This window comes from Chiloscyllium plagiosum, chromosome 17 (genome assembly GCF_004010195.1).
Source record: "Chiloscyllium plagiosum isolate BGI_BamShark_2017 chromosome 17, ASM401019v2, whole genome shotgun sequence".
NCBI classification, from domain to species: domain Eukaryota; kingdom Metazoa; phylum Chordata; class Chondrichthyes; order Orectolobiformes; family Hemiscylliidae; genus Chiloscyllium; species Chiloscyllium plagiosum.
This window is the reverse complement of record NC_057726.1, coordinates 22380105-22406355: the sequence shown is the minus strand read 5'-3', so window position 1 is coordinate 22406355 and position 26251 is coordinate 22380105. Positions and strand designations below refer to the sequence as shown.

At 38.3% G+C, this 26251-nt stretch overlaps 2 protein-coding genes across 9 annotated transcripts in view; one reads left to right on the top strand and one right to left on the bottom strand.

Annotated features, from left to right (window-relative positions):
* plcg2 (phospholipase C, gamma 2) overlaps nt 1–3586 on the top strand; it is a 203346-nt gene extending 199760 nt beyond the window's left edge. Inside the window, exon 32 of the mRNA XM_043706657.1 lies at nt 943–3586. Coding sequence (XP_043562592.1) covers nt 943–994 — 52 coding nt within the window. The 3' untranslated portion in view covers nt 995–3586. The remainder of the gene's footprint in view (nt 1–942) is intronic.
* A 989-nt stretch (nt 3587–4575) lies between these two features.
* The window catches only part of sdr42e1 (short chain dehydrogenase/reductase family 42E, member 1), a 29273-nt gene continuing 7597 nt past the window's right edge, over nt 4576–26251 (bottom strand). For 3 of the 8 annotated variants that reach the window (XM_043706660.1, XM_043706659.1, XM_043706658.1), the window contains 3 exons: nt 22512–22551; nt 20568–20654; nt 13916–15758 (listed from right to left, as the gene is read on the bottom strand). In XM_043706660.1, coding sequence (XP_043562595.1) covers nt 14660–15758; nt 20568–20629 — 1161 coding nt within the window. In that variant the 5' untranslated portion in view covers nt 20630–20654; nt 22512–22551 and the 3' untranslated portion in view covers nt 13916–14659. Of the gene's footprint in view, nt 5088–13915; nt 15759–20567; nt 20677–22511; nt 22552–26251 lie in introns of those variants that run through there. The other 5 variants (XM_043706661.1, XM_043706662.1, XM_043706664.1 and 2 more) reach the window with 4 other exon arrangements.

Here is a 26251-nt window from a genome sequence, read left to right as displayed (position 1 = left end):
ACCCGGGTCTCTGGCACTGTGAGGCAGCAGTGCTAACCACTGTGCCACCGTGCCGCCCAACAAGACCACATCGACCCGCCGAAGCGCAACCCACCCAGACCCATTCCCCTACATTTACCCTTCACCTAACACTACGGGCAATTTACTGACCTTCTTACCGGTGGAACCAGTTTCTCCCTGTCCACTCTGTCCGGTCACAATTTTAAACAACTCTAGTAAAGATCCCTTCAACTTTTTCCACTCTAAGGAGAACAATCCCAACTTTTCTGGTATCTGTATCCCTAAAATATAAGTACTACTGTCAAGTCATAGAAATGTACAGCATGAAAACAGACCCTTCAGTCTAATTCGTCCATGCCGACCAGATATCGCAACCCAATCCAGTTCCACCTGCCAGCATCCGACCTATATCCCTCCAAACTCTTCCTATTCATATACCCATCCAGATGCCTTTTAAATGTTGAATTGCACTAGTCTCCACCACTTTCTCTAGATACACGTACCACCCTCTCACCCTAAACCTATACTCTCTAGTTCTGGATTCCCCCACACCAGGGGGACTTTGTCTATTTATCCTATCCATGCCCCTCATGATTTTATAAACCTTATAAGGTCATCCCTCAGTCTCTTTCGCTCCAGGGAAAATAGCCCCAGCCTGTTCAGCCTCTCCCTATAGCTCAAATCCTCCAACCCTGGCTACATGTTTGTAAATCTTTTCTGAATTCTTTCAAGTTTTGCAATATCCTTCCAATGAGGAAGGACATCAGAATTGCATGCAATATTCCAAAAGTGGCCTAACCAATGTCTTCCTTTTGTGGGACAAACAGAGAGAACTTTGGAATGATCCTTTATTTGATTATTTGGTAGACTTTTATAGTAGAATTGCCAAAGCCTAAGTTAAATAACTAACAAACAGAATTTTCTGCTATTTCTGTTCCTCAGAGGCAAAGACAAGGAAAAGAGACCTCCCAACAGCAGCAAGTTTTATACATGAAAGAAGAATGCCTTTATCACCCATCCATGATGCCAACATCAATGTCATGAAAACCAATTAAAATCAGTGATCACTGTAAAGTATGGGATCAGCAAATTTTGAAATGAATGCATTCAGTAAAATTATTGCATTGTACCCATTATTATTTTTGTCAGGTAATTAAGATCATGATGTAAAGTGAAAAACATTGAGTACCTTCCAGCTTTCGTAAACCTCTTTTTCTCTCTTGATTAAATAGTCTATTGACACAAGTGCCTTTCTAAGAAATCTATTCTCCAAACAGTCAATCAATTATAATATATCGCACGCCATGTTAAAGAAAACCTTGTGGGATTCAGTGTAACTGTAAAATCAAATAGAATGCAATTCTATCCCCTTGTGACATGGTCTCTGTTCCTTCAGATCAATGTCAATCTTTTGCAAAGCTGAGTGCATTTATCAAATTTCAACTTCGGTAACAATAAATAAGAAGGTAGGACACATGACATTAAAGTTATTCCTAAAACCAGTGAGATTTAACTAATAAAGAAAAATGAACCATGTTGTTTCATTGAAATCTGCCAAGAATGTAGACTAACTTGACCACAGAGTGCATCTTGCAGCCAGTTCACAAAGAAAAAGAGCATGTTTTACTTTTGCCAGTTTGAAAGCGGTCAGTGTCAAGATGGAGGACTTGCAGCATGTGAGTTTAGATGCTGATTGAAAATGAAAATTCATAGAAGGTATGATGCAGAGGAATAACAATTCTGTAACTGCTAAAACCATGCTTTTATTATCTAATGTTATCTAACCGTTAATATTTATTCAACTTCAAAACATTAAACAGATAGTTAGTCCTTTAGCTACTGCTAAAATATCCTGTTAATTTAATATAGATAGTGACATGAATGCAGCTTGTGGTGTATTTTCTGATAAATATTATAATAATTTTCTATAAAAAGCCTACTATTATTAACTGAAAGCCCATTTGGAGTTCGTCCTGCCATCTTGGAATTGAATGTATCAGAAAAAAAGAAAATAGCAAGTAAATTGCAATGCTGGTTTTACATAACTTTTTCTTGTCCTCAGCACTGGTTTGTCTCCTTCTACAAGCCTTTGTGACAGGTCTAAATACAAAAGGCTGTGCAAACCGTTGGGTTTATGTACTCTGTGACTAGTATTTGTTAGGCCAGTAAGGGAAATTACTGGTCACAATTTTGAGAAAACTAGATCTTCAATGGGATCTTCGGCCATAAAAAGGAAAATTATTTTCAGGATAAAAGTAAGAACAAATCACTGTCGGGAATGAATTGCTACAGTCTCTGTTTATGGTGTCATCAGAAATACATCAATTTTACAGTCATTAAAATCAACTTACACATGAAAGTTTTTTTTCCATAATATATATTTATGGCATTACTTTGAGTATAACTAAAATGCTTTACTTTATTTGCTCTACATATATTTTACAAATAATTGTGATGTAATTTTGGGCTGTAGTTTAGTCCACTTGAAATGTAAATTGTTGTAATGAAATCCCATCAAAGTAGTGGAAGATATTACGTCTGAGGAATTCATATATATTTAGAATCCATGTTGGCTTGTTACTACCATGGTTTTTTTGTTTATTTTTCACATGACAATCAAAATTATCAAACATGTGGCATTTAAAGGGTGATGGTTTGGGATGAGTAGTGCGAAATTCTGCCTTTCAATACTGACATATAAAGTTTGCTAAGTTGATGTGTGAGTCAGAGTGTTGTTTTATTGTTCTAAGCTAAATTCAATGTTAAGAATGCAAAGCTTTGTGTACCTTTTCCTATAATGCACCAGAAGCCTGCCATTTTATTTCTCAGAAATGCAGAAGTCAATGTTAAACATCAAATGGACAATGCAATATATATTTTCTTTGTACATTGTTCGAAATCTGTTTGGCAAATAATGTCAATATTTTTAACTCTTCTGTTGAATTCTAGCATTTCAAAAATTGAACTAAGAATCAGACCCTATTTATTAATTTTGATTTTAGTAATACGAATGAATAATATTTGATAGATTTTTTTCCCCTTTTCAGTCTGAATTTTCAAAATGCTGCGTGTTTTCACCATTTTCTCTGAAATTGATCTAAAAAAGGTTGCAGTTGTTTTCCTCAGTTTCAATTTGAGTAAATGTTAAGGTCCTGATCTATTGAAATGTTTCTCTGAACTATTAATCAATTTAGTTAGTGAGGAAATGGCTCACATTATGCAAAGTGCACTCAGGGAAACAAAGCTATTTAATTGATTAACCAACTTGCACTGTAAATAGGTGAAATATTATCCTGTTGCACATTAGAGCCATTTTACAAACTCTGATGTATGACAAAAGAAAACTACAATTCTGGAAACCTGAAGGAAACAGTAAATGCTGGAAACACACAGCAGGCCAGTCAATATGTAATGAAGGATACATGTCACGCATTGCATAATTTGTTTTTTCTCTTAATAAATATTATTCTAGAGTATATTTCCACTATTTTCTGTATTTCAATCCAAATCCAATGCTTTCCAGTGTTGTGCAGGTTTTAAGTGAAACCCATTAAAATGTTTTAAGAATGCAGTTGAGGCATTTAAACTGCTGGTGAAGATCATTTGATTCTATAAAGAAACTTCAGGATGCAAATTACAGGCATTTAATATTTAAAACAGAATGCCTTTGAACTACTCAGAGGAAATTGTCAAATAGTTGTATTTATATTCTTCACATTGTACTTTTTGAATAATATCTGTTGTCTCTTGTAACTTCAATTAATGTATTTTCTTTTTATGGTATTTTAATAGTTAAATTTAAAGTAGACATTCTGCTACAATATTAACGAGCTTACAGAATGAGGACTTGGTCTGTGAAGAGATTACATTTTTTGACAAGTAATAAATTTGATTGACTAATTCTGGAATAATGAATTGTGTTCTGTTTTAATTCTGTCAGTATAGTTAGTGTTCTAAAGCTGGATAATGTATTTGAATATTATGGGAACAGTTGAACAATGCTAAAGTGGTTCTGAAAATTGTTCTCAAAAGAAGACACAAGTGCTAGGTTTAATTATTGCTGGGTATAATTATTCAGTGGGTTTATTTTGCATCAGTGCATAGTAAGTTAGGTAGTTTTTTAAAGTTATCTTAAAAAGTGAAATTAATTCAATCTAAAGGAAACTTACAGTTCTGAACATTTTGTGAATTTTGCTTTTTATTGTTAATTATTTAACAAACAAATAAAGAAATATTCATATATTCATGTCTTTGCTTGAAATTATATTTATGATTATGAGGTGTACCTAGAGTCGTAGAGTCTTCACAACTGGGAGAGAAGCTCTTTGGACATCTATCAAGCGTCTGTCTATTTTCATCCATTTTCCAGCACTTGGCCCATAGCCTTGCAGAATATAGCATTTCAAGTGCTTATCTAAATAGTTTTTAAATGTCTTGATCATTCACATCTCTACCACACTTTTTCTTAGCCATGACTTGGAGGTGGCAGTGTTGGACTGGGGTGGACATAGTTAAAAATCACACAACACCAGGTTATAGTCCAACAGGTTTATTTGGAAGCACCAACTTTTGGGATGCCACGCCTTCATCAGGTGGTTGTGGAGACAGTACATACTTTTACATTTGAGTGCTCTTTCTATGCCTTTTTTCTTGAAACGGCCCTGCAACATATAAAGTAAAAATCGTTTTAAGCCTGTTTAATTTGTTTTTAATTACATCACTGTTTGTCCAGCACCTCTTGCCAGATGTCTTCTATCCAGGGCCCTGTGTTTGCTCAGCTCAAAGAAAAAAAAACACAGGCAGTTTGTTTCTGTTGGCTATCACTAGTTTTATCTATCTCCAGAGGAGACCTGCGTCTCAGTCTTAACAGGGAAAGGCCTGTCTCTTTCCCTGATTAAAAGAATTTTGCAGTTTTATTGATTTTGTAGAAATTCCTCATTTTTGTCTTGACTAAATTGATCAGTCTGCCTTGTATTTTCAGGCCCACAATAAACTCTTTGATGTTTTTGGTCCGGGTTCTTCTTTCACCTCCATGTTTCATGTCACCATTCTGAGACAAACTCCACAATGCATTTACACTCATTCATCTGAAAGAGATAAAGGAGCAGGAAAATGATGAAAAGGTGATTTGAATTTTTTTTTGAATGGGAATAATATGTTGGCTAACATAAGTATTCTGCATACTGTCTCTAAACTAGTGAAAAATATTAATTTCTAAGGGTAATTGCAGAACACCATGTCTGACGATTATATAAGGATAGGTGATCAGGGTTAAAATATATACACCAGATTGAATCATCTTGGCTCTCTTTCAGTAAATTTATGATGAAAGACTGAGGGTGGGCTTCCCACAATCAAGTGTATGCCACAGGAGTGAGCCCACCTCTGGCTCATTTCACTTTCATTTTCAGTCAATGGCCTGTCAATTAATATAAGGAGGGGTTTCTGTCCATCTGCTGGAAGAAGACCTGCTTAATTAATTTGCCAAACAATTGAATGTCAGCTACAATGCACCACAACAGTAACGATGCTCACTGTGGCTTTGCAGGAGGCCTGCAGGATAAGGTTCCATAGATGACACCAAACCCAGATAAATCTGGGATATTAACAGGACTGGGTTGGCAGGGCAGGTTAGAGAGAGCAAGGGAGGTGAAGGACTTGAGTCCAGGCTACTTGTGGGTTATTGAAGGGAGGGGAGGGGAGGGGGTTCAGCATAAGGGTGAGGAGGTCCTTCCCTTTGACTTGCCCGTAGCCTGCAGAGTTGAACACAGGCCTTCTTTGCTGCCTGAGTCAATGGAATGAAGCCCTGAATTGCCCAGTTAAAGGCCTCAATTGGACAACAGGTGAGTGGCCCCAACCAGCACCACCCCACAAATCTAAAGAACATGGTACAGGCAGGCTAACAGCATCCACACCACTGATGGCATGGTACCCTAATTTCTAGGCCTATCTGCCTATTTTCCCACTTGGATGGTGGCCCTTTTAATTCAGCTTCACTATTTTTCATTCAAAAACTTTAATTATTAGTCATGTATCAAATTTAACTGATGAGTACACCAGATTTTTAAAATATCTGTCAGTGTTATCACAGCTTTCCCAACACCAAGTAACTGTGACTTAACTGCCATCAATAAGTCACCTGTGTAGCCAATTAGAAGTTTACAGGCGAAGCTTGTTATAGGCAATGCAAATCAAAGTGAGGGTGGGGTAGGGAGAGTGGGAAGGGTCTATATCCAAATGGGGTTGGATAGTGAAACAAAGCACAGTACCCCCCCCCCACAGTTTCCACCTCTCTCTAAAAGCATCAACAACATTGATGGACACTAAGTGCTCCCTCTCAGACACGACCATAACCATAGAGGAAGGGTGGACAGTCAACAGATTTGAGCCTCTCCACAGTCCTGCTGTGGACCTGTTAATAGCTACACCAGATTTTCAAGATTAGAGTGGTGCTGGAAAAGCACAACAGGTCAGGCAGCATCCGAGGAGCAGGATCATCGATGTGTCGGGCAAAAGCCCTTCATCAGGAATGGTGATTACTCAGGAATGAAGGGCTTTTGCCCGAAACGTCGATTTTCTTGCTCTTCCGATGCTGCCTGACCTGCTGTGCTTTTCCAGCACCACTCTAACCTTGACTCTGATCTCCAGCATCCGCAGCCCTCACTTATGCCACATCAAATTTTTCAGTCAATTGGATTAGTAACTGCAGGGAGGCCAGACTATCTGTCAGTTCAAAGGATTCTTCCATCTTTTGTCTGAGAGTTTTTTTTGCATTTCAAATAAAGGCATTTCTGCTATACCATGATAGTTGTATTCCTGTGTGACCCTGTGCTGTACAAAAATCACGCAATACAAATAATATGCAAAGTGTTGGCAATGTAATAGCATTATAGCCAAGGCACACTTTAAAAGTTCGTGTTTTAGAAACAGCCTTCCCTATTCACCCAATCACATTAGAGCCAATTTGTGTTAAACAAAAGACATTTTATAGCAACACTGACTGTAGGTCAAATTGAACCGAGCAAATTCTCAATTTAGGGTGAGTTTGTACTGAGTACTCAACTCATCGAGAATGATCAAAGATGGCAGTTTGATTTAACAAGGGGCAAAGACTAGGATTTTTTTGTTTAAAAATCTGTTTTTACACTTTAATGCTGTTTTACAATTGTTTTCATTTAGGATCAGAGAACAGGACTTTTATTCCCACGTCCTAAATTCCCCATTAGGTCAAAATGTCTGACAGGAAACCTCAAATGCCAGCCAAGAATGCAGAGTGCAAAGTTGGAGAAGGTTGTCTTTTAGGATCCAGGCTAATTAAAAGGCAGCAAGCAGGCTCCCTAGTTTGGAGGACCAATAGACAGGCATTCAGCAGTCAAAGCAGCAACCTTTCTGTCAGAGGTGAGCACTGCTGAACAATGTAAAGACGCAGAGCTAAGGTGTCACATTTGTCTTTACAAATGAGGTTCTCCGTAAGCCATGATGCCAGAGGAGGAAACTCTATTATGAGAGTGGTTCAAAATTAATAAGGAAGAAATCTTGGAAAGACTGTTGGTACTTAAGGTTGACAAAGCACCAGGACCAGATGAGATGCATCCAACATTTATGAAGGACTGGAGGGTGAAAAAAAAAGAGGCACTGATCATAATTTTTTCAGTCCTCCCTGGGGTCAGGGAAAGTGCCAGAAGACTGGAGAATTGCAAATATTATGGCCTTAGTGAATAAAGGCTGTAATGATAATCCCAGCAATACAGACCAGTCATTTTAACTTAAGTTGTGGGGATCCGTCTAGAATTATTCAGGATTGAATTAGTAGTCATATGGATAAAAGTAGGTTGATTAGGAAGAGTCAGCATGGATTTCTAAAGGGGACATTATGTTTAACTAATTTCATAGAGTTTTTTTCTGAAGAGTTAGCAGAAAGACACGATGAGGATTGCACTGTTGATATGGTATACGCAAATTTCCAGAAGGTGTTTGGTACAGTGCCAGACAGCATACTTGTGAGGAAAGCTATGGTATAGTAGCAACATTGATGCAAAATTGGCTGTGATAGGAAACAGAGAGTAATAGCAGAGAATGGTCAACCGATATTTTTCAGGATTGAAAAGGTTTATAGTAGCGGTTGCCAGGGACACTTTCTTCTTCTGATTTAATGATCTGGACCTTGGTGTGCAGGCAGCAATTTCAAAATTTGGTAAATGACATAAAACTTGGAAGCATTATAAAGTGAGAGGATAGTGTGGATAACATGACAAGATGGTGATGTTGCTAGATAGGTAGCAGATGAGGTTGAATGTAGAGAAGTGTGAGATGATGCACTTTGACAGAAAGATAATTGAAAGACAAAGTATGATACGGGGTACAGTTCTAAAGGGGGTGTAGGACCAGAGGGACCTGAGTGCACAGGTCAGCAGTAATATTGCACAGGTCAGATCCCATTGTTGGGATTGTGTTATTTGTTGAGCTTCCACCACCTTAGTTAATTATCCACTACCATCCGTGGACTTTACAGGACAACAGAGCTTAGACCAAGTGTCACAGCTGCACCAAGTCAATACCTCATTATTTAGGGTTGATTGTAGAATTGGAGACATTCTTGATGAAGAACTTGTGCTCGAAATATTGACTCCTGCCTGACCGGCTGTGCTTTTCCAGTGCCACACTTTTTGGCTCTGTTTATGTGCACAGAGCATTGAAGACTTGATCATTGAAAGATTAGATAATAAAGTATAGAGTGTCCTTGACGTTATTAATAGAGGTAGAGTACAAGAGCAAGGAGGTAATGTTGAACTTGCAGAAAAGACTTATTAGACCTTAGTTGGAGTATTATGTACAGTTATGGATGCCACATTATCGGTAGAATGTGAATTCATTGAAGAGAGTGCAGCTTTTTACAAGGTTCCAGGTATGAGAAGCTTCAGTTAGGACTGTTTTCCTTGGAAAGAAAGCTGAGAAGAGATTTAATAGGTTTTCAAAATCAGGGAGGATAGAGTAGGTAGGGAAAAGCTGTTCCTACTGATAAAAGGAATAAGAGGACAGATTAGAAATAGTCTGGGAAAGAAACAGAAGAGTGGCACTATGCTTAAATTTGAAGAGCTGGTGCAGGATGATGGGCTGAATGTCCTCCTGCATCAAAAGATTTTGTGATTCTGAAACCAATTAACTTCTCATCTTTTTTTCTCCTTTAAGGCACTCCTTAATTTTTCAAACCACCTCTATGATCAACCTTGGCTAGGCGCAAATTCCTTTTTATAGCACTTCTGTGAAAACCGCTGGGATATTTAACTACATTTTTAAAAATTCCTTCATGGAATGGAAAGCATCACTGACCAGGCCAGCATTTACTGCTCAGCCCTAAATTACCCAGAGAACATTTAAGAGTCAACCACATTGCCGTGGGTGTGGGATTATTTGCAGGCCAGACAAGGTAAAGACAGCAGATGCCTTCCTTAAAGGTCATTGGTGAACCAGATGTGTTTTTCATGCTAGTAAATAATGGCTGCATAATCAGCATTAGACTTTAATTCTTATTGAATTCACATTCCACAATCTAGGATTCAAACTCAGGTCCCCAGAACGTTATCTGGGTCTCTGGATTAGTAATCTAGCAATACCGTGAGGTCATTGCCTCTCCATAGGTGCTATTTAAATTCCAATTGTTGTTGTTGCTATTATGTCAACACCTTTTCTTCCTCAGACTAAAACAGTGGATTTTGTTACATCCACAATACAGTTAATTTCCACCATATCCACGACTGTCAACTCCTATCCCCACTGCATATATTTCAGGTTATTTTTATTTTACTTTTACAAATGCTGTGATCCCAGCTAGCAGTAACATTACATAGTTCAGACTCCGTTGCTGGGATAGCGTTATTTGTCGAGCTTCGACCACCTGAGTTAATTATCCACCACCATTGATTGACTTCACAGGACAGCAGAGCTTATATCAAGGTTACAACTGTACCAAGCCAACACCTCATTCTTTAGGGTTGATCAACTTGGCTTGGTTGTAGATATGCTGGACCATGGGTTTCCAGATTGTGTTTTGAGATTATGTCTGCTGCAACTGTGAGCCCACAGTGCCTCACGATGCCCAGTTTTGATTTGCAGGATATGTTTACGAAGTGTGTCGCATTTAATGGTGGTAGTACCACATAACATAATGGGGGCAGTATTGTCTATGTGCAGGAAGAATTTAAATCTCCAAATGACTGCCAAGCAGTCATTTCTATCAACACTACTAAATTAAATGTCTTTTTAAATTTTGTTTATTTTCCCTTCCTCTTCAGTATAACATGAATATGTGGAACAATTTTTAAAAATGTGCAAGCGCACAAGAGCCATCAATAGCTTATGCAGGGTATACACAGCAAAAAGAAAACATGGCTGGCTTTTGCTATCAGCTATCATTACAACAGGATGTTCCACTTCTCCTTCCTGCTGCGCTCATGATGCAAGAGGCTGGACTGATACTTTAAACATTTGTAAAAGGAAAGCAGGACATTGCCTCGTACAACACCCTTAGCAATACAAACATGGATGCTCTATTGTAAAACTAAGTGGAATTTTGATTTCATGAAAACTGGGCGAAATACACTTTAATGTGAATGCAAGGAGATAATGAAGCTTTTGAAAATCTGAAATGGATCTTAATTTCTCATTTGCTTTTATCTCATTAACGTTTCAAGTCTAATGTGACTCTTCTCCAGAGTAACATCGGTATCGATCTCAACTAATTATGTAGTGTTTGCTTGATAACTAATATGCTACAGAACAGAAAAATAAAATCAGTTTATACAGCATTTCATAACTTAAGGTCACCATGATGCATTTTACATCAAATGAAGGACTTTTGAAGTAGAGGGAAAAGAGTGTAGAATGTAGATTGACAAAGATACAGGCTGGTTTGTGGAAACGCAAACATGAAAGAAAAATTAAAAAACTTGGGTGACTTGTGTTAGAAGATAACAGATTGAGACAAATATTTTACTCATTCCATCATTGGTTCAGTACCTATTTGTTTCCCTTGTGCTTCTATAAATTGCCTTGGGACACAATTTCACATAAAAGGCACTAATTAAATAATTATTTATTGGTACAGCTACATTAGTGACAACTAAATGCAACAATAGAAATGTATCAATAAGGGATACATTTCAGTATCTCAAACAAGAGATTATTAGCAAGTTTGAGAAGATTTGTAGCTCAGGTTGAGGTTCTGGATATAGGTTTGCGCACTGAGCTGGAAGGTTCATTTTCAGATGTTTCATCACCATTTGAGATAACATCATCAGTCAGCCTCTGGATGAAGCACCGGTGGCTTGGCCGACTTTCTATATATGTGTTTAGGATATAGGTTTGCTTACTGAGCTGGAAGGTTTGTTTTCAGATGTTCCGTCACCATACTCGCTAACCCAAGGAAACCTAGACACAAATAGAAAATGAGCCATGCCACCAGTGCTTCATCCGGAGGCTCACTGAAGATGTTACCTAATATGGTGATGAAATATCTGAAAACGAACCTTTCAGCTCAGTGAGCAAACCTACATCCAAGAGATTATTTTATGATAAGATTATCTTTTAGAGATGTTCAGATTAAATATGAGGTGGTGTTGTGAAAGAGAAAGAATGCACATTTAAAAGAAGGGATTTACATTTATTTTGAATAAATAAAATCTACTGACCAGAGCCCACATGACATCAAAAACATTTCATTTCCTTTTAATTTTGTTAATCAAGTGTCAGAAATAAAACACTTTAAAAATATTAGCTGGAACTTACTGTTTAAATAGGCATCTTAATGATATTCATGCACATTAAATTTATCACAAGATTCTGTTTACAGGATATATTTATTTGTAAAAAAAACGTTCTTTATAAAATGTACCATTACACCAGAATAACCCATTTGCTAAACAAAGGTTACACTTTTGGAAATCACATTTAAAAATTACATCATTTGTGCAGATACAATGCTATCAAGTTTAGGACACCAAAGAAACAAATCTTTAAATGATTACTCGTAAATTAGTTTTCTGTTTCAACTCAGTGGTGTACAAATTATGCACATTGATATGGCTCCATCTCAATTTCATCATTTCTAGTTAACAAAAAATTTGCAGCAAATTACTTTTTGAATTTAAAATAAGATCTGAAAATGGATGAATATCTATTATATACATTTCAGCCGAATTGCTACATGATTTGCAATGTCAGATAAAGACCCAAAGAGTTGTCCAAAACCTAATATCCTAATAATATAATGTGTTATATTAAATAAGCTTTATTTATATCCGTATATTTGTCACTGTTTAACTAGGTGAATGTTTTTTCTCAATTTTAAAACACATGACTCCAGGTATGTGTTTGAGTATAAATTGAAGTTCACATATGTGTGTCCAAGGAAGACTGAAAGAGGGCTACGCGAACCAATCTCTGTTTTTAGCAACATGTCAGTTTGCCTGAAGTCACATTTTCTCTCGTAGAAGTGGACAAAATCTCCTGATTAGAATTTGAGCTCAACCTATACTGTGTGTGACTTTGGGTGAGTGCTGTACTGCTGCAGTTCCTACTTTCCTGCTCTTAGACAAGGATCTCATGCTACCAGTGTATAACAATCTTCTGGTTTGCCCTAATATTCTTACTCCAAAATCAAAGCCTAGCTGGCACAAAATAATGACAATTTTCCCCTGCTTTTTAAAAAAAAGTCTACTTCAAATACTAATTAATTATCAGAAACACTGAGGCATACAGGAGTGGTGTACGAAAATGTTCTCTCATTTATCATAATTTATGTCACCATTACATGTCATGCAGCTTTGGAGAATTATATACTCCTACAATTATAGCATGAATGTAACTGTAGTTTAACCTTCAAACCACTTAAACCATTTCACACAAGTTTCAGTATGAACTGTAAAGTGCTTCATGGTGTATCTCCACAAAAGGATCAGAATACAAATAATTTCTTCAATTCCCTACATTTAGTCAGTTAACTCCTAATAGAGAAAAAATTGTTTTAACTGGCACCTTATGAACCAGTACTCCCAAAAAACCGGCAAGAATTATATTCCTGAAATACTGGAAGTTTACTGTATTATCCTGATGTCTGAATAGTCAGTTCAGTTTAAGAGTCAGAAGGGTCTCGGTTATATTTAAAGCAATGTTGCATTATTATTTGAGCGATTTATGCTGCAAATAAGGTATAGCAGTGACGTTTCTATGCATTGTTTCTATTACTCTGTATTTTGACATGGATTATGTGGACCTCTTAATCCAAGTGGCACACTCCTGGTCCCATACACAGCGGTTAATAAAAAGTTTGCTGCACTTGTTTTATCACTTTGTTTAACAGTATTTTGTAGTTCAGTGACAAAAAAGAATTCAATTCCTCTTTAACACTTGTTTGTTCTAAAAACTTTACACACAAAATCGAAAGGAGGGAAACTTGGAGTCGGAGAAGACTATTCACTACTGAGGGACCTTGACATTTTTGAGTGTGATATGCTCGAACAGGTTGATGTTAAGGAGAAGGATGTGCTGAAGATTTTGAAAGATGTAAGGACTGATAAATCTCGTGGGCCAGACGGGATATACCCCAGGTAATAACAGGAAGTGAGGGAAGAGATTGCTGTGCCTTTGGCAATGATCTTTGCATCCTCACTGTCCACTGGAGTAGTGCCAGATGACTGGAGGTTGGCAAATATTAGTCCCTTGTTCAAAAAAGGGAATAGGGATAATCCTGGGAATTACAGACCAGTCAGTCTTATATCTGTGGTGGGCAAAGTATTGGAGAGGATTCTGAGAGATGGGATTTATGATTACTTGGAAAACCAAAGTTTGATTAGAGATAGTCAGCATGGCTTTGTGAGGGACAGGTCACGCCTCACAAGCCTTACTGAATTCTTTGAGAGTGGTGCGTGTATGGAATGCACTGCCAGCAGTGATAGTAGAATCAGATACATTCAGGGCATTTAAGCAACTCTTGGATAGGCACATGGAATATAGTACAATGGAGGCTATGTAGGTCAGTCTGATCTTAAGAGTAGGATAAAAGATTGGCACAACATCAAGGGGCGATGAGTCCGTACTGTGCTATATTGTTCTATGTTCTATGAAATAGGGATTTAAATCAATGAAATATTGCTTCCCCATCAGTATTCTGGAGGACAAAGATAATTCCAAATTTACCCATTATGAATCATTTCCTTCACCACATGATCAAAATTGTCCCTGATGTCTGTGAGTTTTTTTTAAAAAGAACATTAAGGATTTTAGCTCATTGTTTTGCCTAACAGACAACTGAAGATTATAAGGACAGAAGACGTGACAGGCATTGTATTGTCTTCTATGCTACATGCCAAAAGCTTTCTTTAAATTTCCCTTTTTCAAAAAGTATTTCAATATTAAAACACTACAATGATACATGTAAAAGAAATAACTGACCGCAATAAAGAACTTGCCATGATGCGACATTTGGACAACTTACAAACTAAACCAGACATTTGTACCTTTGTCTGTCACAGGTTGTGCAGTCTAGATAATTCCTTGAAATATGGTAACATACTGAGACTCAGGTTGTAGCCTCTATTTTCAAAACATTCCAACTAGAGTCCAGGCAGTGAGGAATGTCAAATGAAACAAACTACATTGAACACTATGCTGAAACTACTGGAATCCAAGACATGATAACAGCCGACAGCAACATTAAAAAAATCACATCCCATATAAAGCATTTAATATTGTAGCCAGTTACCTTCCGCCCATGACCACGTGTTTTGAACCACTCCACAACATCACCAAGGTTATGTTCCTGTGGGTTGTACCCTAGTTCTTTCCTAGCTTTCTGCAGGCTGAAATAATGAGTGACTCCTGTTTTATAAACTTCTGTGCGAGTCAAAAATGGTTGAAAATTATAAATGCTGCCAACACAAAAATGAATGATTTCAGTGAGGAAAGCAACAAAATAGACCAGTCTGAGTGGCAGCCGAATTGTAGGGTATTTGTATCCAAGGCCTTCTACTAATGGTTTGAAAAATTCGAAGTTATTCACTGGCTTGCCATCAGAGATAAAATAAGCTTGGCCACCAGCAATGTGATTTTTTCTTCCTGTTAGAGCTTCTGATGCAAGTATGTGCGCAGAAACAAGGTTGTCAACATGGACAAATTCCACCAAACTATCTGCTGCTCCATACAAAAACTTGAAGAGTCCACTCTCTATATAATTAACTATTCTGGGAAGATGTCTTTGCTCACCAGGTCCATAAATGCCTGCTGGGCGCAGGGCACAGGTGTATAAAACACCAGTGCCTTTCTTTAGCTTTGTTCCATTTGCTTGAAGCACCTTCATCTCCGCTAAAGATTTAGTCCTTGAGTAATGATCTGGATGAAGATGCAGTGGAAGATAAGGGAGAGATTCATCCCCATTTTTAATTACTTGGCCTCCAAATACAACATTATATGTACTTGTGTAAAGCAGTCTTGATATCCCATTGTTCAGGCATGCTTGGATCACATGCTCTGTCCCTTTAACATTGACGTCCTCTATTAATTTTTTATTTAATTGTTCCCTTCCAGACATGCCATACGAAGCTAAATGGAAAACACAATCTGCATTCCTTATTACATGGTCCACTTCCTGGTAGTTGCAAATATCTCCCTTTATAAAGGCTACCGTGTCAGGCACATGCTGAATGGGCTTTTGGATGTCAAAGAGGATCACTTTTCTGCCCACCCTGTGCAGGGCACAGCCCAACCTGAAACAAAAAAGGCAACAAGCAAAATATCACTCATTACAACAAGCTACCTATTTACATTCACAGTTCACCACGTAGCTTTGTGATGTTAAATACTGAAGTGTACATTACCTTTTATACATTAAACATTTAATACAAAGGGCTCCCAAACTAACTTTATGCCAAACAAAGAAAACAGTAATCACATGAAGGAAGAAGTTATAGAAAGATTTATTGTTAATAGCTAGATGAAGAAGGTGAAAAGGAGGCTTGTGTGGAGCATAATCACTGGCACGAACCAGATGGAACAAAAAGTCTGTTAGTGTTGTAGGCTCTACCTATTTTTAATTTTTTTTTGTAGGACTGGCTAGCCAAGCATTTATTACCCAATCCTAACTGCCCAGACAAAGGTGTAGATGTAATGTGAAAAATATTTTTCATACTCAGTTACTTGCATTAGATAGACATAAATGCATATATATTTAATAGTTCATCTAAACTTTCCTGTATTCTGCTTGGCAAAACTAGTTAAAATAGTTACAAAATCATTACTATTGTAACTACAACCCAGACATTACGCTACTGCAATCATGTTCTACAAGTTAGGAGTTTGAAATCCTACAGCTAAATTCAAAAAGATTAGATTTCTTCCAGTATGGAGACAGGCCATTCGGCCTAAGAAGACAACACCAACCCTCCGAAGAGTAACCCAACCAGACCCATTCCCCTACCCTCTCTTTAGCCCTGACTAATGCACCTAACACTATGGGCAATTTAGCATGGCCAATTCACCTGACCCGAATATCTTTGGGATTGTGGGAAGAAACCGGAGCACCCGGAGGAAACTCATGCAGACACAGGGAGAATGTGCAAACTTCACTGTCCGAGGTGGAAATTGAACCCAGGTCCCTGGCGCTGTGAGGCAGCAGTGCTGCCCAATAAATCTGATAAATTATAAGCTTGCATCAGAAAATAACTAGGAAAGCTGCTGCCTTAAAATAAATACCCAACTGGGGTTCACTGCTATCTTCCATCATCATGATTAGAGTGGTGCTGAAAAAGCACAGCAGGTCAGGCAGCATCCGAAGAGCAGGAAAATCGACGTTTCAGGCAAAAGCCCTTCATCAGGAATCATCATCATGTGTCCAGTCTAGGGAATGAGACTGGGAATGGTGGGTGGGCATTAGTGAGAACTAGCAACTGTACAGCATCTTCCATGAACTGAGGATGTCTCAACTTGCTCTATGGTGAAAGAAGGTTTCTTTGAAGTATAGTCACATTCCTGGATGAAGATACTGATTAAAATTCAAAGAGTGCTTCATTGAATCTGAAGTGCTTTGGGTTATTCTGAGGACTCAGGTTATCCATCAATAAAAAAAAACTTATAGTTAGACCAAATTCAAAGTAACAGACACAGTTCTACCAGAACCATTCCAATCTAATCTTTTGCTTACTGAAGGTTTCGCCTCACTTTGTACCTTCCTGACTGCTCATTAACTCCCAGCATTATATTTGCACAACCTTACAGGCTACCTGGGAAGCAGATAACTTGGTACAAGAAAATGACATGATACATTACAAACCTATCTATCAAAATAATCAGAATGTTTCTAGTAAGCTTGAGCCAATCATCAGTATGTAACTTCAATTATAGGGTTCGTCTAAGATAGGCATTTGATTTCAAAAGGGATTCAGAAGGTGCTGTATTGTAAAAGACAATTCCAAACCATGCACAAATCTAAGATGTTGTTCAAATTCTAACGTCAATTTTCTAATAGATCTGATTAGAAAGTCCTGGATTGTGCCTTAAGTTTCTTCAAAAGAACCCAGTAAGTTAATAAATTAGAAAGGTTATTTTGCAAAAGGTGTTCTAAGCAAAATTTAAAAGAATAAAAGCAACATTTTGTTCCTGTAACTATCCAATTATTCCCACACCCTTGCTTCCAACTACGAAAACTACTAATTTCTGCCCTTTCCAACATAGCCTTTTGAAAATTACCTTTGAATCTGTTACCCCACCTCTTGAGGCAGTCATCATTTAAAAGAGGAAAACTAACACGTGCCAATTTTTAAAACTTTGTCCTTCCTAAAAACCTCATATTTCTTGCTAAGGTTCAATTTTACAGATCTAGGCACTCTACAACACTCCAGCTGGATTGCTGTGCTTCATGTGAGGCTTTTTGACCAAAAGGAACATTACAACCAATTTTAAATGCATGCTAGTCTAACATCCACACAAATATATTTCCAGTAAGGGCTACTGATGGAAATGGGAGCTTCAGATGACTGCCAGGGATCCTGGACCCAATTACAAAACTCTACAATAATCTGTAATGAGATTGGAATGGAACAATGGCCCCTCTCATTTGTATAGTTCAACTACTCATTGGAGCAAGTGAATACTTCTGCATGGATTACCCAATTCAATAAACCTTGAAGGTGAGCTATAACTGTAGCAGTAAAAGCAGAAAGAGATAGAATCTGCACCATGTTGCACAATGTTTAAGGTTCGGCAGCCTGTGATGAATTTTGAGTTTTCTCAGATTTTTCACATGGGACTTGAAAGCAGACAAGAACGTTAAAATTAAGAGCATAGAGAATCCCTGTCCCTATTCTGCTGATACAATTGTACCTGCAGAAAACTGTGGCAGTAAGGTTTTTTTTACACTCATTCACGAGATGCGGCTGGCTAGGATAACCAATATCTGGGCTCATAGCGGAAGCAGTAATACAGAGACTTGAACAAGCTGCCCTCCCATCTATCCAACCCAAACTTTGGATCCACTACGTGGATGACACCTTTGTCATCACAAAACGGAACAAATCAGAGGTAAAATGCAACGCCATCAACAACATCCCAACAGGCATAAAATTCACAAAAGAGGAGGAGAACGACATCAGACTCCCATTCCTAAACGTGACAGTTGCACGTACAGTTAACGGAGAGCTTCAAACCAGTGTCTACAGAAAAACAACACACAGACCAAATACTTAACTTCAGAAACAATTATCCCAACACCCACAAACAGAGCTGCATTAAGACATTATTTCAACGAGTACATCGCACTGTAGCACACAAGAACAACAAAAAGCAGAAGATATTTATGCAATGTTTTCAAGAAAAATGGATACCCAACCAACAAACATAATCCGCCAATTCCTCAGAAACAAACCCAAACAAGCAGACACAATACAACCAAAAATTATAGCCACATTACCTTACATCAAAGACGTATCAGAAATGACTTCCAGACTACTCAGACCCCTTAGTATCGTGGTAGCCCACAAACCTACCAACACACTTAAACAGCGAATGATGAAACTAAAGGATCCATTAGGTACTACCAGTAAATCTAACATCATTTACAAGATACCATGCAAGAACTGTAAAAAAACCACTACATTGTACAAACAAGCAGAAAATTTGCCACCAGGATACACGAACATCAACTAGCCACCAAAAGACCCGACACAAGTTTCCATACATACAGACAAAGAAGGACGTCACATTGACAGGGATAACACCCACATCCTAGGACAGGCAAAACAAAGAAAGAGAGTGAGAGTGCGAGAGAGTGAGCGAGGGAGAGAACCTTCATGACAACTCCAGCTAATGCAGGAATTGAACTCACCCTCTTGGTGTCATTCTACATTGCAAACCAGCTAACTGACCCCTCCTATATGTCTATAACTCTCACTGATTCTAGGAACAGCCAGAGAATGGACTATTCATCCATATGCTTACTGTGTTCCAAGTAGTGTCAGACCTCCTGAAAGGAGAAAATATTTTATTGTGAACTTATTTTACCAGTGATGAAACTTTTCATGTAGTTATCACTGGTGTAGCAAGATAAACTTGGGAGTTATGAAATTGAGAGATTTAATTGAAGATCAAAAATGTTCAATTTTCAGACAACCAGATTTTGGACACCTGTAATATAATATAAATTCCTCAAGAGTCTGCAATCTGAATGTAATAAAAGAGATAATAAAGAAAAGTGAAAGGGGTTAATCACTATCATGAGGTGAATCTCAGATGGTAAGGAGAAACTTAAAGTTAAAAACATACCACATGGCAAGCACTACATTTCTGACCTATGCGCTACATTACAAGAATACTCCAGGCCTGTTTACAGCACATATGAGGTAATAGTCCTCTAATGATACGATAGCTGAGTTGTACTTTTTCAAGTCCAGATTACTAACAAGAAGTCAAATCAAATAGTGGCAGAATTACTACATAATTCAGAAGGTGGGCTGACAATAATTAAACATTTTATGTGAAAGGTATAATGATCAGAAGTCTAACAGTGAATTATGATCCATTTCATACTACTTTTGTACCCTGCCCTGTTAATGAGATCAATTCACTTCAGACTATCCAGTTTGTTTCATTAATCAATTTGCAGTTGTGTTTACAAAAACAAATAAAGGTAAAGCCGTCATAGTCCTATGGGATTATAGGTGCGCTCTTGTCAAGAGAGACGACTGGTGGTGGTTTAACCTGAGGGTCACCATGTGGGAAGAGATTAAGCAGGACAGTCCTACAAAAGGTAACTCCAGCCAGTGATTTGTAAACCAGCCATCCAGAAACTGAGCTAACTAACCCCCAAAGTAAATAGCTCCAATGGAACAGTAATTTCAGAATCAAAGTGTCATACCACTGCAATTTTTGTGGGTTTATGGCCATAGTTTGAAGGTAGCTGCCTACAGATAAGTACAATGATAAGCTTACTGATTAACTGTACCACTTCCAACAAAATTTTAAGATGTTAGTTTTTTTTATGACTGCACAGTATTTAACTCATTTCACGCAATGACTGATCTTACCTGTATCCTAAATAACCTGCCCCGCCAGTGATCAGGATCGTTTCTGTTGCTGAGGTTTCCATTTCTTGAGACAAAAGCTATGGTAGGCTGTTCAAAATAAAATTAAGTTCTAAAGATTTGATTATCTTTTAATTTGAATTTTTTATTGTGTGTGAAGATAAAAATAATTCACAGTGAAGAAAAATACAATACAAATGAATTAAGTTATTTATCCTAAAGGTGCCATTAAAGCTAATTTTAAAAATAACCTGGTGTAAAGTAGACATGTTAAATTTAATAATCCATCTGGTATTTGAATACAGGAAATGTGACAACTAAAACTCCAACTGATTTGCAACAGTTGTAAATCATGTGAAGAGCTTGTTCATTGTCCGGTGTTGTAGTCTATAGTAGAAACAGTCATAAAGACAAGTGAAGCAGCTTGAAATTAAATGTACTTCAAAGGTTGAAGTCATATTGATTAACATGTGAACAGATGGAAAGACAAAATCATTTAAATACTGGGCTTTAGAGATTGACAGAAACCCTAAAACAAATGGTAGTTCAGAAGGTTACTAGAATTAAAAATAGAAAAGATAAAGCTATGATGGCGACACAGTGTCTACACTGGAATGGTAGCTCAGAGATTGTTTGTCTTGAAAGTTAAAATTAAATTAATTAAAAGCATTCGGTGAACTCTGAAAGACTGTAAAACCCATGAGCTACAAGGAAGCTACATTATCATGGATTTGGATGACTCTTAAGAAGGTTCTCTGGTTTCAATGAGTGTATGTATATTGGGAGACATTGATTGTACTTAAGGACTGACAAACTGTGCTAAAGCTAAGTAGCAGCTTCAGGCAACAAGTGCTGTTGTTAACAAACTCTAGGCAGTTGTACAGGGAAAGTCGCTGCAAGACAGGTAAAGGAAGATCATAAGTAGTATTTGCTTTAGTTCTACATAGAAATATTCAGGTTTGGAGAAATGCCAGGGCTAGCATCAGCTTAGTGAAGGCAGCTGTCTGAAAGGAGTGGGAATTGTGGTCATAAGTGCTGTATTTACTGAAAGTTGTTGTGTCACCATAGTCTTACTAGACCATAGGGACTGCTCTCATTAGAGAGAGAAGCAATTGCTGGTGATTTAACCTGAGGGCCACCAAACTTCAGGCAAGGGAACAGGTTGAGAAAGAAAATCCTTCATGGTAACCTCAAACCGGTATGGGAATTAAACTCACACTGTTGGCATCACACTGCTCTGTAAACCAAAGATCTAGTCAAGACAATCATAGGAATCCATTGGAAAGTAGTCTCGGGGGAAAAGAGTGTAAACTATTTTAAGACATGAGCAGCTTTTGAGGGAATTCTTTGGATCAGGTCGGAGCTGAAATACTTGAGATGCAAAGGGGAGGGCACCAGAAAGACCAGACAACTTAGGTGTAGTTGGAAGATGGACATCAGAATGATCAGGGATAAGCTACAGTGGATCCATCTAAATGATGTAAGGTGGACAAGTGTGATTTTATCATGGCAGCTGTACAGAAACAAGATTTTATTGAAATTTGAAGCTAGTGACAGGAATATCTGACCGCATCTGCAATTTGCTGTGCTCTGTAAGGGGTGGGGGTGGTTCAAACATTAAGATCGTTCAATCAGTTAACTTTACTCTCTTGGTAACAACCTGGAATCTTTTGTTTTCACAAGCTTAAATGAAACAGTTACTGGTTTCTAGCAAAACCATAACAGATATTGTCGTCTTGATAAAGAGCGTACCAAGGCACAATTAAGAGTTCTTGAAAAGTCTGTTTAACAAAGGTAAACCCCCAATATTTTTTTCTGTAAAGTGTAGAAACAGTGAACAGCTGTGCACAGTTTACACTCCCTGTAAACACATTTCCAGTCACACTTCAGAAATCAAACTTCAATCATGTCCTTTGACTAACTGAGAAATATCATGGAACACCTTACCAGAACAGTACCGGAGAGACTGAGATTATGTGTTGTAATTCTGAAATAAAAAGAACAAATGACTGTTTTCTCACATTATATCTTGACAGATGGTTGAGACCAAAACTATTACTAGAACAGTATATAAGAAAATATTTCAAACTGACCACGTCATCACTTTCAATATGCATACAGATTTCATTTATGGACAAGCCTTCCCGTACTTTTCCATCTATTGAAGTATTTATCCCCATAACACCACTTTTTCCCCTGTGAAGCGGCCAAAAAAAATTCAACAAAAATATTATTACTCTGAAAATATATTAACTAAAGTTTGTTTTAGCCTCCCAGGTAGATGGCAAGAATATCTTGTTGCAAATGGACTATACCCAATCCACTCTGCTGCAAAAAAAACTCTCAAAATTAATCACTAAAACTCTCACAGGATCTTGCACTTGTCTTAAAATGAATGTCCTCCCATTCCTTGAATGCACTGGCAAATTTCCTCTGTAATAACACACCAGGCCTCCTCCACATCCACTCAATTGCAATCTAATCCTAGTTATTTCAGTGAATGTGCAGCACAATAAATCCAATTACATGCATTATTAGACAGAAAATACCAAGGTTATTCCGTACATCACCATACACTCTAAAATAAAATGCCTAATTTCATATAAACGCAAGAAACATCAGGTGACAGCAAACACAGTTCAGTCTATTAATGTTCATCTAACTCGTTAACTCTTCCATTGTAGAACCTACTTGCATTCTGAATGTCTCTAACCTTTCTGACTATACATGCAGTCTGGAAGATTACTTCTAACATTTAACACTTCAAGTAAACAAGTCTTGGTCTTATTAATAGTTTTCAGTCATTTTAAATATATGCCCTTTGCCCAACTTTACTGTGTTAATTTGAAGTAATAAAAAAATTCATACACAGCTACACTGGTGCCATCCTCTGCTGCATCGATGACTGTATCGGAGCTGCCACATGTTCCCACGAGGAGCTTAAGCAATTTTCATTTACCACATCAACACCCACCACCCTGACCTCAAATTAACCTGGCCTAACTCCGTCACCTCCCTTTCCTTCCTGGATCTCCCCATCTCAAGCGACCGACTCAATACCAACATCTACTTCAAACCCACCAAATCCCAAAGCTACCTTGACTACACCTCTTCCAATCCCACCCTCCTATAAAAACATGATCCCATTTCCTCTGCTTCTGCCATATCTACTCTCAGAATGAGCATTTCGACTCGAGGACATTCCAGATTTTCCCTCCTGTGATCAACAGTGCCCTCAATCGCGTTTCAGCCATTTCTGCACCTCCACCCTCGAAACCCACCCCACCCCACACTCCCCCATCCCAATAAGGATAGAATCCCCGTGCTCCTCATATTCCACTCCAGTAATCTCCAAATCCAGAGCATCATCCTCTGCCATTTTCACCACTAAAGTCAGACCCCACCACCAAAATGATATTTCCCTCTCCAATCCTATCTGCATTCTGTAGGGACCGTTCACTCCACGACTCCCTTGTGAGGTCCACATTCCCCGCCAACCGCCTCTCCACTTGTCACCTTCCCCTGCCACTGTAAGAGGTGCAAGACCCCATAGGGATCATTCCCAATGCAGCAGAGATTTACTTGTATATCGTCCAACCTCATTTACTGTATCCAGTGCTTTTGATATAGTCTCCTCAACATTGGAGAGATCGAGCGCAAACTCACAGAACATCTCTGGTCCAAATGCACTAACCAACCTCACCTTCCTGTGGCCGTGCACTTAACTCCCTTTCCACTCCCCAAGGACATATCCCTTCTAGGCCTCCGACACAAGGCCAACTGCAAACTAAAGGAGGAACACATCATTTTCTGCCTTGGAGCCTACAACCATATGGCACGAACACTAAATTCACCAGTTTCTAGATCTCCCCTCTTCCCATCCCATCCCAGATCTAACCCTCTGACATGGCACCACCCTCCTGACCTGACCTATCTGTCCATCTTCCTTCCCAACTAAACACTCCACATTTCCAACTGATCTATCATCACTACCTCCTACCTTTGCCCACCTATCACTATCCCACCTTTCCCCTAAGCCCACCACCCCATTTATTTCTCAGCCCCCTTCCCCCTTCACAGTCCTGAAGGAGGATTATCCCAAAACGACAGCTCTCTTGCTTCTCTCGCCTGACCTGTTGTGCCTTTTCCAGTGCCACGCTTTATCAATTCTGACTCTCCACTTTCTCCTAGGTAAAGGTGCCCAAGTAATGTCCACAAGATCCTAATTTGCTACAATTTTTAATTCTGCATTTGTTACATGAAGTTTGACTCCAAATATGTATTACAAAACTGAGTCAAAGCTATAAAATAATATTGCACCTGAATCATTTGAGTATTCAGTTCTATTTTGCTCAGAGGGTGGCTGGCCTTCAAGAAGCACTTGGTTAGCACTGCTGCCTCACAGAGCCAGAGACCCGGGTTCAATTCCCGCCTCAGGCGACTGACTGTGTGGAGTTTGCACATTCTCCCCGTGTCTGCGTGGGTTTTCTTCGGCTGCTCCGGTTTCCTCCCACAGTCCAAAAATGTGCAGGTTAGGTGAATTGTCCATGCTAAATTGCCCGTAGTGTTAGGTGAAGGGGTAAATGTAGGGGAATGGGTGCAGGTGGGTTGCGCGTCGGCGGGTCGGTGTGGATTTGTTGGGCCGAAGGACCTGTTTCCACACTAAGTCTAATCTAAAGCAGCATTCAAGCTGTCGATAATGAGACTCCTTTCAAACAATGAAGATGTGATGCATATTTGAAAAACAACCAAATTATAGCAGGAGGGTGAGATATTAACTAATGAGTTATGTGGCTTGCCCAATTATCTTTGAGGATTCAGTATTAATTATTATTTTCGTTTCTACACTGATTTTTTTTTGTTTGATCTTGTTTCTGGCTTGCCCAAGAAGTAGAAAGTGAAAGATAATAGCATTTATAATAGAATGCAAAGGAGTCCACAAATACAGATGGCTTTACCTATTTGAAACTGTTCCGATGTTCTTAAAATCTTTACACTTTTCCTTGTCAGTAATGTTAAATAAATATGCATTTCTTGCCAGCCAAACTTGACAAAAGTTAAATACATGCATTCAGATATTTAATTGGAAAAAAATCTCTCCAGTACCCATATTTCATGTAAAATACAGCACTAATTTATATCAATGAATATTCATAAAACAAGTAATCCTGGAGCTGAATTATTTGCATTCTTGCAGTCCATTGCACCCGGCTATGTGATATGATTTATAACTTCATACTAAATAGGTAAATTCTATTCTATGAACAAATAATGTCCACTCCTCACTCATAAAGGCAATTGTTAATCTTTCTCCACAACCCCTCCCACACCATTCTTCGTACAGAATTTGGAGAACCAATTCATTTCCACAGTTTATATGCAGGATATTTCCTCACTCAATATTCCATTCCATTCTTGCTTTCTACTTTTTAAATTATAATACTTGATCTCCCAAGATGTGCAGATTAGGTGGATTAGGTAAAAACAATGACTGCAGATGCTGGAAACCAGATTCTGGATTAGTGGTGCTGGAAGAGCACAGCAGTTCAGGCAGCATCCGAGGAGCAGTAAAATCGACGTTTCGGGCAAAAGCCCTTCATTAGGAATACAGGCAGAGAGCCTGACGGGTGGAGAGATAAGTGAGAGGAGGGTGGGGATGGGGAGAAAGTAGCATAGAGTACAATAGG